The 18,055-nt window shown below is 27.8% G+C and overlaps 1 protein-coding gene across 2 annotated transcripts; it reads right to left on the reverse strand.

Annotated features, from left to right (window-relative positions):
* Positions 1–13,702: 13,702 nt before the first annotated feature.
* On the reverse strand, positions 13,703–15,434 carry LOC112800341 (thaumatin-like protein 1). Of its 2 annotated transcripts, XM_025842571.3 has the most exons (3): positions 14,977–15,434; positions 14,205–14,865; positions 13,703–14,120 (listed from the first exon to the last, which is right to left on the reverse strand). In XM_025842571.3, exons 1-3 carry the CDS (start codon positions 15,047–15,049, stop codon positions 13,898–13,900), a joined length of 957 nt encoding a protein of 318 aa, XP_025698356.1. In that variant the 5' UTR covers positions 15,050–15,434; the 3' UTR covers positions 13,703–13,897. The 2 variants fall into 2 exon arrangements, with proteins under 2 accessions (XP_025698356.1, XP_025698357.1); XM_025842572.3 differs by lacking the exon at positions 13,703–14,120 and having other exon boundaries at positions 14,201–14,865; positions 14,977–15,300.
* Positions 15,435–18,055: the final 2,621 nt, after the last annotated feature.

An 18,055-nucleotide genomic window follows, 5' to 3' on the forward strand; every position in this document is an offset into this window, starting at 1 on the left:
TTTCAGAGTTTTTTACAATATTTTTTAGCAAGCATAAGTCAAAAGCTATTATTTAAGAATTTAATGATTCTGGGCCTAGGGAGGACAAAACTCCCCGAGACGCAAGGATCCCTGCGGAAATTGTCTCGAATGGGATTCGAGTGGGATCCCCGCCCTGTCCCCGTCTCCGCTATTCCTCGAAATTTATAAATTTTTTTAATTATTTTTAATAATTTATTTCATATATGTTTTTTAGTCATTTCATACACACATATATAGAAACCCAAATCTCATAATCTTCATTTGCATAACCTTTTTTTAATTCAGAGATCTCTAACGCTGTCCATACTCCATCCAACCCCTCTGCAGCCACCCTCTCGCCATTCTCCTTCTCACCGCATCGTCACACTTCACCGTGCCATCACCTTCACCGCGTCGTGCTTTCTATTTGCAGCGTTCCTTTTCATAACTCTGCTGTCGTGTTCATTTTTTTGTCTGTTGCTACGTCTCCCACATCGTCCACTGTTTTGTCCTCTGGCTCGTCGTTGCGTGCTCCAACTATGTCATTTCGAAAGAAACCACCATCGTATCATTTAATTTTTTGTATAAAATTTTGCAGTTTTTGTATAAGTTAGATATGTGCAGCTCTATTCATATAGAAATTAATAATTAGTTATAATTATTATGTAGACGGAGAATAGAATGTCGCGGAGAATAATGACAGTGAAAAATAATGATGGAAGCAATATTCCTCAACGGAAATGAAAAACAAATGAGGGCGGAAATGGAGACCAGGAGCCATCCCCTGCCTCCATCCTTCCCCCTTAACATTCTATCTGGGCGAAATTTTTGGTTTATTTCTCTTTGTGCTTTATTGCTATTATTTGTTTTTGTACAAACATCCTTTACGGTTTAGGTTTTTGGCATCGGCTCTTTTTATCTGGGCCGACAGCCTATGATTAAAAGCCCATGCAGATTGAAATAGAAAGGTATGGGCTAAGGGGATATATCGGACCTGGGCTTCATTAATTGTTTATCTTCTTAAGCATGTTTTCCACTTTTATGACATCCAGAAAGGAAAAAACCCCCTTAAATTTTCAATTTAATATATATATATATATATTAATATATATGGGTCATGTTAACGTTTGGCTGTGTTATTTACTGTCTCGGAATAAAAAATTGATATAAAAACGCACATCGAAAATATTTGATAACAAAGAAAATATGAGAAAGTATGGGAGTTAATAAAATATTTGTACAATGTATACAATGAAAGTTTAGAGAGTATTAGAGATATAATCATTAGTGTTACCTTTCTCTATCAAAGTAAACTTCTGAGATAAATGGTATCATGACATGATACTAAAATTCTAAATTTAAAAAGTCAAGAGTTCGATTTTTGTGTCTTTATCGGATACACATACACAAATACAGATATAATCATATAAATAAATACATATAGTTTGTTTAGTTATTAAGATACTAATAAAGAGACATAAACATATTTCTCATTAAAAATCATTTTTATCCTTATTGTTGTTGGTGATAAAAGGAGAAAGTGAAATTAAAAAATTTTGAAGGGACAAAATTGTAATAAAAATTTATCTTATGTATAATATATATGTGATCTAACTTTTTGGCATCATACTAAATACATCTATTTTGTATGTTGTTGTATATCAACATATCTTTTTAAAATTTGTATTTTATTAAGAAAATAGTAAATGTATTACTATATCGCATCTCTAATAGGCATGGATAACAACAACACAGAAAAGAGAACACAGATACTTATAAGTGAAAGTAATATTATTAATGGATTTGGATTCTCTAAAGTTTGAATTTCACTTTAAAGAGTAAAGTGTGATCTTTTACCATTTATTTTATAAGTAGGACCAAGAATAAATATGAGAGAAAAACCATTCAAGGGTAGAAAATTACACTTTACCCTCTAAAATATAAATTTAAAATTTAGACGATCCAAATTTATAGAAAATTTGAGAGGGGGTAAATGTAAATTTTTTTAACAATTATGCTATTTGTACAACAAAATTTAATTACTTGTATAAAATATATATTGGAATATGAAAAATATATATATTGATTAAAAAATATAGGTTTTACTATTAAAAGCTAGAGATGAATTGTAATGGTCACTTAAATTGTTACCCTGAATTGGATTCTTCTTCCTTGACTATATATGAAATGAATATTCATGCACACATTAACTTTATTGTTCCTCTGGAATCAAGAGGATACTTGTAAGCAGTAGACACTTTTGACCTTATCGTTATATTGCATTGCAAATAAATAAAGGAAAAGTATAGGGTAGCAACATATTATCTGTCAACTTCTATCAACTCTTATTTATATTTGGGTTTTATGGAAGTATGTTCATAGATGTGTCTAATAATTAATATATTTTAAATATATATATAAAGAGATACATCCAGAAAATATATCTATAAAGACATTTTTATTAAACATAGTTATAAAAAAGATATTTTTATTAGACACATCTACGAACATACTTCTATGAAATACAAATACACAATTATAAATAAGAGTTGGTAGAAGTTGACAGATACGCTGTTGATAACGTAACGGAACCGATAAATAAATGATACGTAAGGTGGTTGTCTTGAGTCTTGTTTGAATTATTAACTCTTTTTTTTTTCTTATGCATGATCTTTTTGACCCTTTTCCATCTGAAGATGAACATGTCCTATACAAATGGTAGTGGTATAACTGTTGCTGCTTTGTTAATGGGGAAAAATGTTGTGTCATAGTGATAGCAATGTCACTTTTTTGTTATATAGATAAAAATGAGAGCTATAGATAGAAAAGAGTTCCACGTGAGATAGGAGTCATATATAAGACTTCAAATTCAAATAATATCTATGTTTATAATATGGATGCTAAGATATTTCATATATGACCAAAAGCAATTTTTTGCATTCAGTCATGGTTGCAATATTAATGTTGAATATTCTCCTAAGATCCAAATTTATTCTTCTCCAATTGGATGGACACAAAGGAATCGCAATACCTAGTACGTCGTATATATAATGCACTCCCATTATTCATTTACCTTAGCCTGGCTTGCTTTTTTGTGTGGTCAAAGATTGTGTTTGTAGTGCATTTTGGGAAAAGGAAAAGAGAAAAATTTATCACAAAACACTTTTATGACAAGTAACATTTATGTTCCTCATACATTCATTATTGGTGTATGAATGTATGACGAAAAAAAGATCATTATTATTATTATTATTATTATTATTATTATTATTATTATTATTGTTCTTTTTCTTAATCAAAGAATTGCATCTTAATTAGTTCTCCTATTAATTTTAAGTTTAATTATTATATCGGTTTCTATAATTTCATTTAACTTTAAATTAAGTTTTTATATTTTTTTTTAATTAGGTTCCTATATTATATCAAATTTTGTAACTAAGTCCCTATCGTGACAAAAACGTTAGAATTAACAGAATATTCTATTAAATTATACAAAATATTCAATCAAGTGTTAAATATATTTATTTTGATTAATAAAATATTTTATTAATTTCAATATTTTTATTACAACAGATATTTAATTATAATACAAAATCTGATATGATATATGAACTTAATTAAAAATATATATATAAAGATCTAATTAAAAATTTAGTAAAATTATAGAATTGAGAGAATAATTAAAACTTAATTTTATTGCATTGAATATGGTTAACTTGGACAAATAATAGATCATCAAATCGTTATTAATAGGCATTACTATTTTATCTTACGAGAAAAATGTTAAAAAGTCATTAGAATTTATTATTTTTTATCGTAAGTTAATCATCAATATTAAAACTATGGATTAAAACTATGTTATTGAATCACTAGACTAAAAAAAATCAAATTAATAACTAAGAGTGATAACTAAAAATAATAAATTTTAATGGTCTTTTAGCATTTTTGATCTTGTAGTTACGTCATATAAAGCTCAAATGAAGATAAAAATTTGAGCCGCAAAGGTATTGTATGGTGTTATCATACATATATAAGCTTTTCTTTTAACGACAATTGTTCATATATATCATCCAACAAAAGCAAAAAGAGAGAAAAAAAAAAGCTTTCAATTTTAATTTGTTTGGAAACATTATAGCTGGTACGATGATTGTGATTAAACGTGACTGTGTGTATGCTTCTTGTCGTTTCCTCTAGCTAGCTAGCTAGTATATATGATATATCAAACTATAAAATGTATTACATTCATGTAATTTAGGTGTATATAGTTACGTGCATCATTAATTAATTAATAAAGTTCTAACTTGTTAAGAACGTAATCAAATTATTATATTTTACTTTATAATTAAATGGTGTGTATATATGCATGAAATTTCATATCTGGACGATTGTTTAATTAGCTTTTGTTAAGGTGATGCTAGCTACTTCTTGATTATTCATTATCTTGATTATTCATCAAAGTTTTTCAAGTAATTTGATTTATCTGTCCTCCACCAAAGGGATGAAGGTGAGTTGAGTCAAAAGCAAAGCTAGCTAGCAAGTATTATTCTAGGTAAAAATCCAAGTGCAGTCGACTTCACGTGAAGTTGATAACTGAGAATCGTTAGATAATTTAACTGATTTGACTAAATTTTTATCTAAGAACTCTCAACTATCAATTTCACGTAAAATCGCCTGCATCTGAGTTTTCACCATTATTCTATTGGTTGAAATAATCTTGAGTTCAATACTAGTGGCAGATTTATTATGCTGTTGCTTTTCTATTGTAATTTAGATTATGCATGGACTTGACTTGGCATTCTTAGCTGTTACGGAAGCCGCTATATATTAATTTGGAAATAAAGATTTTTAGAATTAGTTTTTTTAGTTTATAATTTGTTAATTTTTTAATTTTTCTTTTCCCATTTTAATATTTATCATCCACTATATATTTTATTGGCTGATCATTATTGATTATAAAAAAGTTGGTTAAAGAAAAGTTGATCATCAAATAAAATTGATATCAGTTTACATTATTTTGCTTATTAATAAATATATATAATAATATCTTATATGCTAAAAATTAAGGAAGATGCTAAAGATAAAGCAAATCAAAGACAATTCACACGTTTGGTTTTCTTGAGAAAGAGCAAACCCTTAATTTCAAGATGGGATATGAGGGATTTCTAATTGACGATGATTCAATAAATCGATAATAGAGGTATCTGAAAGAGATTATTTGATACCTAAATTGATAATAGTTTAAGAGATATAAAAATTATGATTAAATAGCATATTATAGACGTATACTTAAACTATTTATTTATAGTATTTGCATGAGAGATTTTACAAAGACCTGAATAAGATTTTTTTTAATTTAGCGCTTGATCTAGTATACAGATGCGAGTTAGGATTATAGTTATTAGAACTTAGAACTGATTCCGACTGATTTTGTCAAATTTTGTTTGATTTTTTTTTAAACAGTCAAAATATTAGACTGGATCGATTTAAGATACGATTAACTGATTTTTCAATAGAATTATTATTGAATTTAGCAACTATAATTAAAACGTTTGGTGTGAAGTAACATGGCCCTAAATATGCCATGCATGTTAGGTTGGGCTACTTAATGTAATATATTCATTGATAATTGAAGAACTTGATCAAATATAATTAAATGTAAGATTTTGTTTTAACATGAGAGTGGTGTTATTTGAAAATTAAATGAAAAGCTTTATAAAATGTGTTACTACAAAATGGGGACAGAAAAGTAGAGAATCATGAATTGCAATTTTGGCAAGCTGAGCTGGAGATTCTGCAGTTGAGTGAACCTAGTTGAACTCTTTCCTCAATTATCATCTCCTCATTACTTGGCAAAATCAATTATAATTCAAAACTTTAGTCATATTATTGCATTATATAGCCTTGCTTCTTGCTTTTGGGGTAATAACTTATTGGTGCCATATCTAGCAAATAATCTCTTCCCATTTTATATCTTTTTGGTTATTGCTTTCTTCTCAATTTTAATTTGTTCTCCAAAGTTTTTTATTTTGTTATTTATTAGTAGTAAAAGTACATCAAACCTAGACCTAGTAACATAATGCTTAATAAACTAACCTAAGATCTTGACCAACAAAAACTAATTAATACAAAGCAAAATATATGAAATAAAAATCCAAAAAAAAAACTAAAATCTATATAATTGGAATATCATAAAGACCAACACATTTTTATGAAACTAGATTTGTTTGCAAATTGCAATTGCTGCCTTTGGCGTGAAGAAACATTGAAAAGGGGAGTAGCTTCTTTCATATGACTACTGCTCACATGGTTTTGTACTTTTGTTATCCCAAAAGGTCTCCATTTTCGTGAAAGAATCTCACTAGGACTTCCATCGCTTTCTATTTCTATGCAACTGCAAAATGGAATCTTATTTAGCTCACTATTCACGTAAATAAGTTTTTATTATAAGATGTTTATATATTTGATTAAATTATCTGATACAATACACATATTTACACTTCAGATTTTATTTTGATATGATTGGATAATACAATAACTAGGGTGCAGGAAATGTAATTTCGAATTGAAAAAATCTCAAGAGTCAACAAGTTTATTTTTAGTCAAACATACACCTTTATTCACCAGTTCAAAACTTTTAGTCAAACAGTCTTTTTTATATTTTTAGTATACATTTTAAATTTATTGATTAAAAAAATAATAAATTATAATTTGGCAATTATATATGCTATTCATCAAATGCATTTACTCGATCTGTTCAGAGTTTTCATGATTCTTTTGGTCCCCTTACTCCCTTCACCTGTTGAACAAGGAAACTAAATTTCATTATAAATAATGATCTATATATACGGGAGGATCCTTTAATTTATTTGCAGTTCTCATTTTAGATTATTAGAAGTTAAACCTTTTTTAGGCACATATATAGTAGTAAGTTATATATGAATCTTGAATCTATAATATAACGTAACATCATGCAAACTACCTACTCTTTGATTTTAGCTAAGGAACGTTCACCTTTTTTAATTTTTTTCTCTCTTTACTAAACTTGTATCTATATCTATATCTGTATGCATGATTACATATTTATATTTATTATATAATGTGGATTAATTTTTGTAATCACTTTTTGTAAAATCAATACAATTTTAAAAAATTTATATTTCTGTAATAATATTATTATGGATAAAAACACTAGTGAAAACTATTTTGACCTAATATAGCCTAAACAATTTTGATTAACATACGGTGATTTCATCAGTTTTATTAACTTTGAATTGGTTCATCACTTGTTGAAACTTATTAGAAAATAATTCTATCATCCAAAATTCTTATTAAGATTCGGTGAATCAGCCAATTTTATTAATCCGAACTAAGCATGACAACACCACTTAAATTTGCAGCACTTATAAATTAGAATATATATATATATATATATAAAATAAAATAATTAATAATATTGTTTGATATTGTATTATTTTTTATTTTTTGTTAAATTTTGCCAGTTTGCCACCCATAATCCGAACTGATTCATTTACTTGAAACTTGTATTAGAAAATAATTCCAAATGTTGCAGTTCAAACTTGTGAGTTGTGACCTCAATGTGACAAACCTTACATGCCTTACATCAAGCAAGGCAGCCGTTGATCAAAGTTTTGAGTTATTATCTGACACGTTTTACATATATTATATAGTTAAATAAGATAAAGTAGTTTAATTTATATAATATTTTATTAAATTTAAAATTGATAATTTGATCAATAATTTATTCATTAAATTAAATCTATCACTTCAATATTTTTTACCAACGGCAAGAGATATGTAATTTATAATATTACAATACAATATAACTGTGCAACCGAATTATAATAATTACACGAGGTAATTTAATTATTTGTTATTATTATCATAATTATTTTTCTAAGTTTATTTTACGCCTTGAATCGTGAATTTTAATTATGATTAAGCTAGCTCTTAGTTAACTAGATGTCACACTTTCACCTTTTTCGTGGACATTCTTGCTTTATAATATTTGGTTGGTCCCTAAAGAATTCTCGGTGTGGTTGTTTCTTTCTTTCTTCATCATCATATCATGATGACATTTCATGAAAAGGCCTTCGAAAAATACGTATAATAAATAAATTAAAGAAATGCTTCTATGTAGCTGTTTGTATGCAATTGTCCATTTATGATGATATCATATCCTTCTCAACCAATTAAATTAAATGATAACTTTTTTTGTGGATGATGGAACCAATCTTGATATATATCCCATATCACCATTTAATTTGATCCCCAGAAATATCTACCATCTCCATAAATATCTTCTACATTTCTGCCAGCTTCACATAATTGAGTTTAACAGTTCTTATTATGTCTTCTTGTTAGTAATTACATTACACCGTTCATTCTTGATTTAACTTTAAGATTTTTAATTCCTGCACCACTAATTGAAATGGAACTAATATTTTTTTGATAATCAGGACTAGAAATTCAAATATTTATTACTAGTTATTTTTTTTAATTATAGAATCAATTAACGTAACTGTCTAGTCACCAAAAAATTAACGTAACTGTCAATCAAATTAACTAAAAAATAATAGATACTTCATAATTAATAATACCACACATATTAATTTCTATGTTAATAAATTAGATCACATATATAGAATTCTGTCACAATTTTCTACTCATGACGATGCTGCCATATTTTATTTACAGAGACTCATTTTTTAAATTAGTCTTCAAATAATTTTTTTAGTCGTATTAGTTTTTAAAAGATAAAATGTAAGTCAAATTATATTTTCCATCAGTTGGATGATAACGTATCATGCCACGTGGCAGGTCAGTGTACACTTGACATTTAAAGAGTTTTTTATAATTAAAATAATCTTTGAAAGTCCAAATGTAAATTATTTTTATCCCTAAAATTTTAAAAATTAATCAAACTAGTCTTTATATAATTTTTTTATTTTTTCTTCATAATATTAAATTTAAAATATTTTTTGATACTACTAATTTTAATAGAATGCAATTGACAAACAAAACATTAGTAATTGTATCTTTTTTTCTTAAAATTTTTTTCAATAAAATTATCTCTCTTTTAATTCTTCTCAAAATCTCTCTTATTCTTTTCTATTCTAAAATCTTTTTCTTACATTATTACATTTTGGTGGAATATATATACTCAAAATTGAAATGTATGTATTTATTAACCTAAACGAAGTTATATGCTCAAAATAAAATTTATGTATGTTAACCTAAACAAAGTTATACCACTATTTTTTTCTACTACATCTTTTTTTTTCTATTAAGGTATTACTTACATATAGGATGTAATCATAGTAATACTTAGAGCTAAAATTCAAGAAGATCCACAAATTTTACTTCAATTCTAAATTTTACAAAATATTAAAAATTTGTTGCTTTATTATTATTATTATTATTATTATTATTATTATTATTATGCTAAACGAATTGCTTCTTAAGTGTAATACATGCAAATATCATAATAAATTTGTGAGTGTTTCATATGTTTGAGATAGATTATATAATTTTTCTTTTAATTTCATAAATCAATGAGATAAAATAAAATAGGAAATATTATACCTATGCATAACACAGGCTACTCCACACTAGTACATTATATAAATAGATATGCTTCGTATTAAAATAAAATTCCTTGTGTTTTAAATGAAATATTTAAAAAATTATATTAGAATATTAAGATTCAAAAAGTGATTCCATAAATTAATTTTTCAATTATTGAGTTTTACTATATAAATTAAACAATAATAAAAATTATAATTTTAAAAATTTAAAAGATTTAAATTTTAAAATAATTATTACTATATTATTTAGTAAAATTTAAAATATTAAATTTTTAAATATATAATCAACAATAATTTGATAAACTTATTTAAATGAAAAAATTACAATTTGAAAATGTAAAATTTTAAAATATAAATGACAAAATAACTTTATAAAAATTTAATTATTTTTATTATTTTATGTAAAGAAAATTTTGTTTATTAAGGTTTAAAAAATAATATTAAAATTAGTAGTATCAAAAATATTATAAATTTAATATTATAAAAAAATTATATAAGGACTAGTTTGATTAATTTTTAAAATTTTAGAAATGAAAATGACTTACGTCTGGACTTTTAAGGACTATTTTTATTATAAAAACCTTTTTTACATGTCAAGTGACATGTGTCACTGATCTGCCACGTCATCGTGCCACGTGGCACTTAATGTGACACGTCATCATTCAACTGACGAAAGGATTATTTGACTTACATTTTATCTTTCAGGGACTAATATGACTAAAAAAATTATTTAATGACTAATTTAAAAAATAAATAATTTTTTAGGAATAAATTTGAGTATTAACCCTTTATTTAACTCTTAAATTAATTATTACTATATATATATATCCCTTTGATGCAAGAATATAATTATATTTTTTATTATTATATAGCTTTTATAAGTAAGTATTAAACCGTCATAGTCACATCTAATAACCAAATAAACAACTCTCGTTATCTTATAAACTGTGTTTGGTTACGATGACATAATAAAATAAGATATTAAAATAAGACACAAAAATAAAAATATAAAAAATTAATATTTTTATATTTTATTTAATGATAAATTAAATATAAAAAATAAATTATAAAAGTTCAATCAAAATTTGTTATTATATTTTATACAAAAACTTTAGAAAAAAAATATGATGATAAAATATATAATTATAAAAAAAGTAATAAAAAATAAAAAATAAATCGTATCTTTTGTTAATATTTTTTTGTTTTTTTTAATAGAAAAGACACAAAATAATATGTTAATTTAGTATCTTTGAACACAATATGTGTGTTTATGTTTTATCTGTCAAATATAATTTTATGTCTCTTAGGGTAACGTTTGTTTACAAAAACATAACACTGAGACAAGGACACAGAGATATAAAATTATGTCTGACAGATAAGACATGAACAGAAATATTGTGTCCAGAGACACTGAATTAGTATATTTTATGTCCATCCAGGAAGGACACAACTTTTTTTTGGTTATTTTTATTAATTTTTTACAATTATATTTTTTTACTATTATATTTTTCTTTTAAAATTTTTTGGATGAAGAAAATGAGAATAAATTATATTTTCATAATTTGTTCTAATTTATCACCAAACAGAATACAAAAACACAAAATTTTGTATCTCTATCTTTTGTATCTTATTTTTAGCGTCTTGTCTTATCTTGTTCTCAGAAACAAACATAACCTTACATATACTCTCACCACTGACAGACCAGCACTAACGTCGCCATCTCTAACCTCTTTTTCAAGCCCAAATCACAAAAACTTGCTTTAGGTACCTCTAAAAAACACATTATATTCTTGAATTTTTTAGATAAAATTTCCATATTTAGCAAAATTTTTTACATAAAAACATACATGGTATACTATGTAAAAATTACTAAACTTCAACTTTACAACATTAAATTGTGTTTCTCTTAAAATTTAGAACCTTGCTAAAGAGCTTGTTTAGAATGCTAGGAATTAGAATTCACTCAAGAGTTGAATTTTGGTTTTTGCTTTGGAACAACTAAAAATGAATGATTTGAATTCCTTTGAGAATTTCAATTTCCATTTTTCCTTCATTTGTAAATCAGACCAAAAAGGATCCAATTTTCAAATCACCTCTCACACTCTTTAAACGTGAATTCTATTCCATTAATATATTATAGTTATTCCAAATCATGAAATTGAATTTTAAATAAAAATAAATTCTTTTCTTAAAAAAAAATAAAATTCTTTTCTCATATTAAATGGTTTCCAAACAAGCTAAAAGGTAATAGTTAAAAGCATTATAAAAAATCATTAAAAAATATTTTTCAGAAACCTTTTATATTTCTAACACATTGAATAAAAAAATTTCAATAACTCCACACCCTTAAAACCTGTTCTAATTAAATCCCTTAATTTAGTGCGTTAATCAAGGTTTTGAAAATCGGTTCAAATTGGTCAGTCGAACCAATCAAATCAGAAACCGTTAATAAATACAGTTCGGACAGAAGAGAAAACTGTTAAATTCAAGAACTGAAGTAGAACCGTCGAATCGGTCAAAAACTGGTCGATCGAACCGAATTGTGACCTGGCAAATTTTTTAATTTTTGCCCAAAACGCTGCGTTTTGCCCCCAGAAGAACCCTAGCCTTCAGTCTTCACTCTTCAGTTCTTCACCCAGACAACACTCTTGAGCCTCCACCCTCCAGCCCTCCACTCTCACCTCTCACTCTCAGTTACCATGCCTCCAATCTCCACTCTGAGCTTTCGGCGCACCCTCCGTCCAGCCACCGTCACGGTCGCAAGTTCCGTGGAAGTCACTCACCGTCGCAAGTTCTTTGAGCCAGCTTGAAAATTCGCACAGCCTTGTCCGTCACGAAGTCAACCGTGGAAATTATAGCCGCAGCCACCGCCGCCACTTCTGGTCGTCGCGAAGTGTCTTTCCACTGGCACCAGCCCTGTTCGACCCTTCCACCCCAGCCACTGTTCTTGTTGCCGTCAGCTCTGCATTCTTTACTGTCTTCCACTAATCCTAGGTATAAATCTAATTTGTTGTAATAATAATTGTTGAAGTAACTCCTCTTATTAACTAGCATGCATCAGAGAAGTATTCTTATATGTGACTGAAAATCATGCTTAGTTACATAATCTAATTTGTAAAACGAAGAAGAATATGAACCATTCAAGAGGAAAAGGGAATATTTTACAGGTCCAAAATCCAAATGGCTATCATAGCATAACTGTCATGATTTCTACATAAACCTTGATTTGTTTAGATGCATTAGTTAGAGTTCTTTATTAAATAATTAATTTTTTGGTGCTGGTTGCTGATTAATTCTTTGGTGCTAGTTGCTTAAAGCATTATTAACTATTAAGCGATTAATTGTTTAAACTGATTGTTTAGTGCTGACTGCTTAAACTGATTGTTTAAAGCATGATTAAATGATTAATTTTTTGGTGCTGACTGCTTGAAACATTATTAAATGATTAATTGTTGAAGCTGATTGCTTGAAGTATGATTAATTGTTATAGTTTATTGTTGAAACCTTGATAATTGATTAGTTGTTAGGTTTAGGGTTGCTTGCTGATTTGGCATTGAATCATTAATAAATTGATTAGTTGTTAGATTGTATTATTATGGTAGATTTTGATGATTGATGACAAACTTGAATCAGTTAGATATTAGTATTTTATGTTTGATTGGTTATTTTTGTTATTTGACTTGAGTTTGTATTTAAATGAGATCATAACATTCTAGTTTATGTAGTATTTTTAATTTAGATGATATTTTAAAATTTATATTAGAGTATAATTATGTTTTAACGTATTTATTTATATTTTATTATTATTTTATTATAAAATAATTTTTTCGATTTAACTACGATCGAATCGATTAAACTTATAAACCAATAAACTAATAACTAAAACGGTTCGATAACCGATTTGTTTCAGAACCTTGGTGTTAATAAATAATTGTACTTGCCATTTTTCTTTGAAATTTCCTATCATAAAGGTGATGGGCCTCAAAACCCACTAAATCGAGTAAACATTAATTTCTAAGACAAGCATTGCCAATCACATTCTAATCGAGGGAATGTCCTTGGTTCCCCAACCCAACCCTACCTTCCATTTCCAAAGGTTCACAATTAAAGAATGATTAGTATTTCAAATAACACTAATTAAATAACAATTCCGCAACAAATTAATGATTGAAATTCTTTTATACTTTACATAGTAATTCAATTCATCAATCATATATGATGCCACTAATCCCATTTTCTCCAAAAGGAAGATAAGGATGCAAGATGTCACTTTGAAGAGTGTCACGAATATACTAAGCTAGCAAAAGAGAAAGAAAGAAAGCAACCGCCACCAAAATTGATCCCCCAAAAGGCTTGCTTCTTGTGGACGCCGACCCGGTGGCCGTAGCCATATCCGCTAGCCATGATGTGGAACCTAGTGCCGACTGCTCCACCGACGAACCTGACCCCGACCCTAAATCCGAACCCGAATCTGAACCCGCTGCCTTGGGGGATGAATCCGTAGAAGATTTTAGACTACATTAAAAAACATGTACACATTAACTCATTTGATAGTGTATTAAAATTAAATTTACTTAAAAAATGAAATGATTTGTTTACCTCGGAGAAGAGGGACAAAATGTGATGGTGTAATCAGCATCGGAGCAAGTGAAAGTGCTGGTGGCATCATCATAAGCATAGCTATAAGATTTGGGGCATGCACTCTTGAACATTTCAGAGTACACAGATGGCTTACACGTGTTAGGGTTTCCGAATTCTCCGTCGCAGCAATACTCCGGTTTCTTGAATGCATCACACGCGCTGCGGCACGCGTCACCGCCCTCCACTCGAAGCTCCGACGGGCACCGCTTGTTTAAGTCAGCGCCGCATCCCGTGGCGCCGCACGAGCCGGTGCCGCCGCTGGCCTCCACCATCATGGGGAGATTGTAGCCGTCGACGAGGCTGACGTCGTAGTAGTCCATGGAACCGGTGCCGAGAGTGAACTCGGCGAGGGTGGCCGGAGGAGAGGCTCCGCCTCCGTTGCAGTTGATCTCGCCGGAGCCGCAGTCGGCGGTGGCGCATGTTCCTTTGCCTTGATCGTCGAATTTGCAATCGGTTCTGCCCCAGAATCTTCCCGACCAGCCCGTAGGAGCTTGGAAACTCTTTGTGGAACCCTTTGAGAGCTCGAAACCTGTGCTTCCGATATCTGGTTTGCCCAAGATCCCTGGCCATACTGTGTGATCGCACTTGTTTACGAACGTGAATGTTGCACCTGAAACCCCTGCACAGAACGGAAAAACAGAGCAATCCCGACTGAGTTAGTTTCTTAGTTTAGTTTCTTCATTCTTCAGCTGACCCAGGTTTTGTGATCCAAAAAATTATAGAGCTTTACCTTTAAGGAGGAGGAAAAGGAAGAAAGTGAAGAAGGGCTGAGAAGAATGTCGGTGGTAGGAAAACAGAGCCATTGTTGATTATGATCACTCTGTTTCTGGGGAGAAAAAAACAGAGCGGGGTGAGATTGAGAAGCGAGTGGGAAGGGGAATCTGAGAGGAAGAGGGTGCATCGTTATTTATAAGGGTCAAGGGAGAATCCAACCGCCTTATTAGTTGGTGCACGGTGACACAGGGAAAAGTGTTGAGGCAGTTTCGGCTTTACCTTCCAAATTATTTTCATTTTTTTTCTCATTGAATAAGCAAGTGTAAATGTCGGTTAAAACTTAAAACATCTGCCCCTTTAGCTGTTCATTCTCTTCTGTGTAATTTCAGTTTATCTGTTAACCGTTAACGATGGCAAATTTGGATTTATACCGTGTTTAAGCTTTTTACCGCCATTAGCAATCACTTAGTACGTAGTTAATAATTATATATTTATATATAAATACATATCTAATTTAATTTATTTTTAGTATGTATTTTATATTTTAATATATATTTTATATTAATAATTAATTATAATAATTAATTTTAATATATATCTAATATGATTATTTTTATATTTATATTATTAATTAATTTTTTTATCTTTTATAAAAAATATTTGTCGTTTAACATTTCCTAACAATTATTAATACCAAGAACAATTACATTCAATTACCACTAACAACATCGAATTATATCATTTGGATTAAGGTTTAAATAAAAATCGTCTTTTATTTTTGAAAATGTTTAAATTGGTTCCTTAAAAATATAAATCATAAATTTTCATTTGTTCCTAATTCAACTACCGTTAACATAATGCTAAGGAAAGTTTAGAGAGCAATAATTTTATTAAATTATTACCAACATATAAATAGAAAAAAAAAAGTGAATAATCTTACGTTATTGAATGAAATTTCACACCATTAAAAATATTATTAATGACTACTTAATGACTACAAATCACAAAAATTACTGACCCCTAACACTCCTCTAATACTAAAATAGAATGCTAAATATCGGCATGACATCTCTAATAGTTAAAAGATATAACTAAGATTTTAATATGACTACATAGATATCTAAATTTGTTAACTTAATTCGTTTTAATTAATTGGTATTTTATTTGTGTAGATACTAAAATGTGTGCATTTAACCAATTTAGCACACTTATTTGATCATACTTTAAGTTTAGTCACGTTACCTTATTATTGAAAATGTCATGTTGGCCCTATAATATTTTAGGTCAGCGATAGTTAAATTAGGAATAAACGAAACTTTATCATTTATAAATTCATCAACTAATATGATTATTTTGAAAAGTTATGTGTACTATTCTAATTATAAACGATAAGAATTTCAATGATCAAATTAGACATTATCTCTATTTGGATAATTAAAATTACTCAATTATCATATTTTGTATCAGCACACAATGGTTAAGACAGTGGGGGAAAGGAGAAAACAAAATTAAATGGCACCAACATTTTTTATTTGACTTAGAATTTACTTTGTTGACTCGTTCTTCTTGTTAAAAAGTAAAAGAAAAATAGAAGTAAATAATAAAAATATTAAATAATATGAATAATAAATATAGCAGATATTTAATTTATTAAATATATAAATAATTATTTTAATATTAAAATTTAAGTGAATATTTTATAATATATTTTATTTTATTTCAATTGAATTAATTTTAAAATTTATTATTTATATTGTCAAAAGAATTATTAGTTAACTGACATGTTCCAAAGTAAAAACGTATTGGTTTCCTTTTTAGCTCTTTCATGTTCAATATATGTGTTTGCTCATTATGTTTTTTTTTTTTAAATATAAGCGAACACAAAAAAAGAGCTGGACCAAAAATAAAAAATGAAAAGGAGAGATGCATTGTTGGAGAAAAATAACTGGATGAGAAGCAGTGGTGTGGTGTTGGGTATGAATTTTGTCCACGTGTTAACAATAGACACTATGCTTACCAACCAACTCAAATAGGATATGGTACCGACAACTATCACCGGTTTCATTTCTTTTGTGCTAAAGTCCCTTACAAATTTGGATTGGGTTAAGTATGTGTAACTCAACCTTCTAACATTAGAGAAGAAAAGAGAAACACTTCTAACCAAATTGGGTTTTCAATTTAGGTTAGTCGATGGATCAATTAATTCATCTATTTAAATAAATATAAAAAATTTAAATTATATTTTGTGTATGTAATAATTTATTAGTTAATAATAAATTTTTAAATAGAATTTAAATTTATAATAAATTAATTTTTTATATGTTAAATCAAAAGATAACTTAGAAAAAAAACTTTTGACTCTTTTCATTAACAGATTACAAATACGTATAGACTGAAAATGAGTCAATAAGCTCATAAGCCAACTCAAGTTCGACTCATTAATAGCTTGATAAGCTAAATTTGCGAGTTGGTCAGCCGAGCTTGAATTTGGATAAACTCAACTCATTAGCTTGTGAGTTGGCTCGATTATATATAATATTAAAAGTATAGATTAAATAGATATAAGATATGCGTATTAATAATTTAATATATATATATAATATAATATAATATAATATAATTTTACATATATATTAATATTTTTAATTGTTTAAAATTTTATAATTATTTTTTATATATAATTTTGATGTAGAACATAAATAAAAAATTTATATTTGATAGATAGATAATATATTAAAATTTTTTAATATTTTTTAATATATATAAATTATAATTTATTGATATAAAATTATAGATTATGTTCCTATATATTATTTGAACAAGCTCATGATCTCGAGCTAACTCGTGAACTTTCGTTGAGCCGAATTTGAGCTTACAAAATAGGCACAATTGTTAATGAGTCGAGTCGTGATCTAAATTTAATTTTTGTGAGTCGAACTTGAACTTAGTATAACTCGACTCAACTCGATTCACTTTCAATCCTAAATACTAGAGTAATATTGAACAAGCATTTCATAACGCACATAACCTAATTACTTTTCTCATCAAGTTTAATGTCACTCGTCCAAAATAAAAAATCATAGGCACTTGTGAAT

The sequence above is a fragment of the Arachis hypogaea genome, chromosome 5, assembly GCF_003086295.3.
Source record: "Arachis hypogaea cultivar Tifrunner chromosome 5, arahy.Tifrunner.gnm2.J5K5, whole genome shotgun sequence".
In the NCBI taxonomy this organism is placed as follows: domain Eukaryota; kingdom Viridiplantae; phylum Streptophyta; class Magnoliopsida; order Fabales; family Fabaceae; genus Arachis; species Arachis hypogaea.

Coding starts and splice junctions, on each gene's coding strand:
- LOC112800341 (XM_025842571.3), bottom strand. CDS start 15,049: ATGGCTCTGTTTTCCTACCACCGACATTCTTCTCAGCCCTTCTTCACT. Junction 14,866..14,976: donor CCTTTTCCTCCTCCTTAAAG/GTAAAGCTCTAT, acceptor CGTTCTGTGCAG/GGGTTTCAGGTGCAACATTC. Junction 14,121..14,204: donor TTTTGTCCCTCTTCTCCGAG/GTAAACAAATCA, acceptor TTTTTAATGTAG/TCTAAAATCTTCTACGGATT.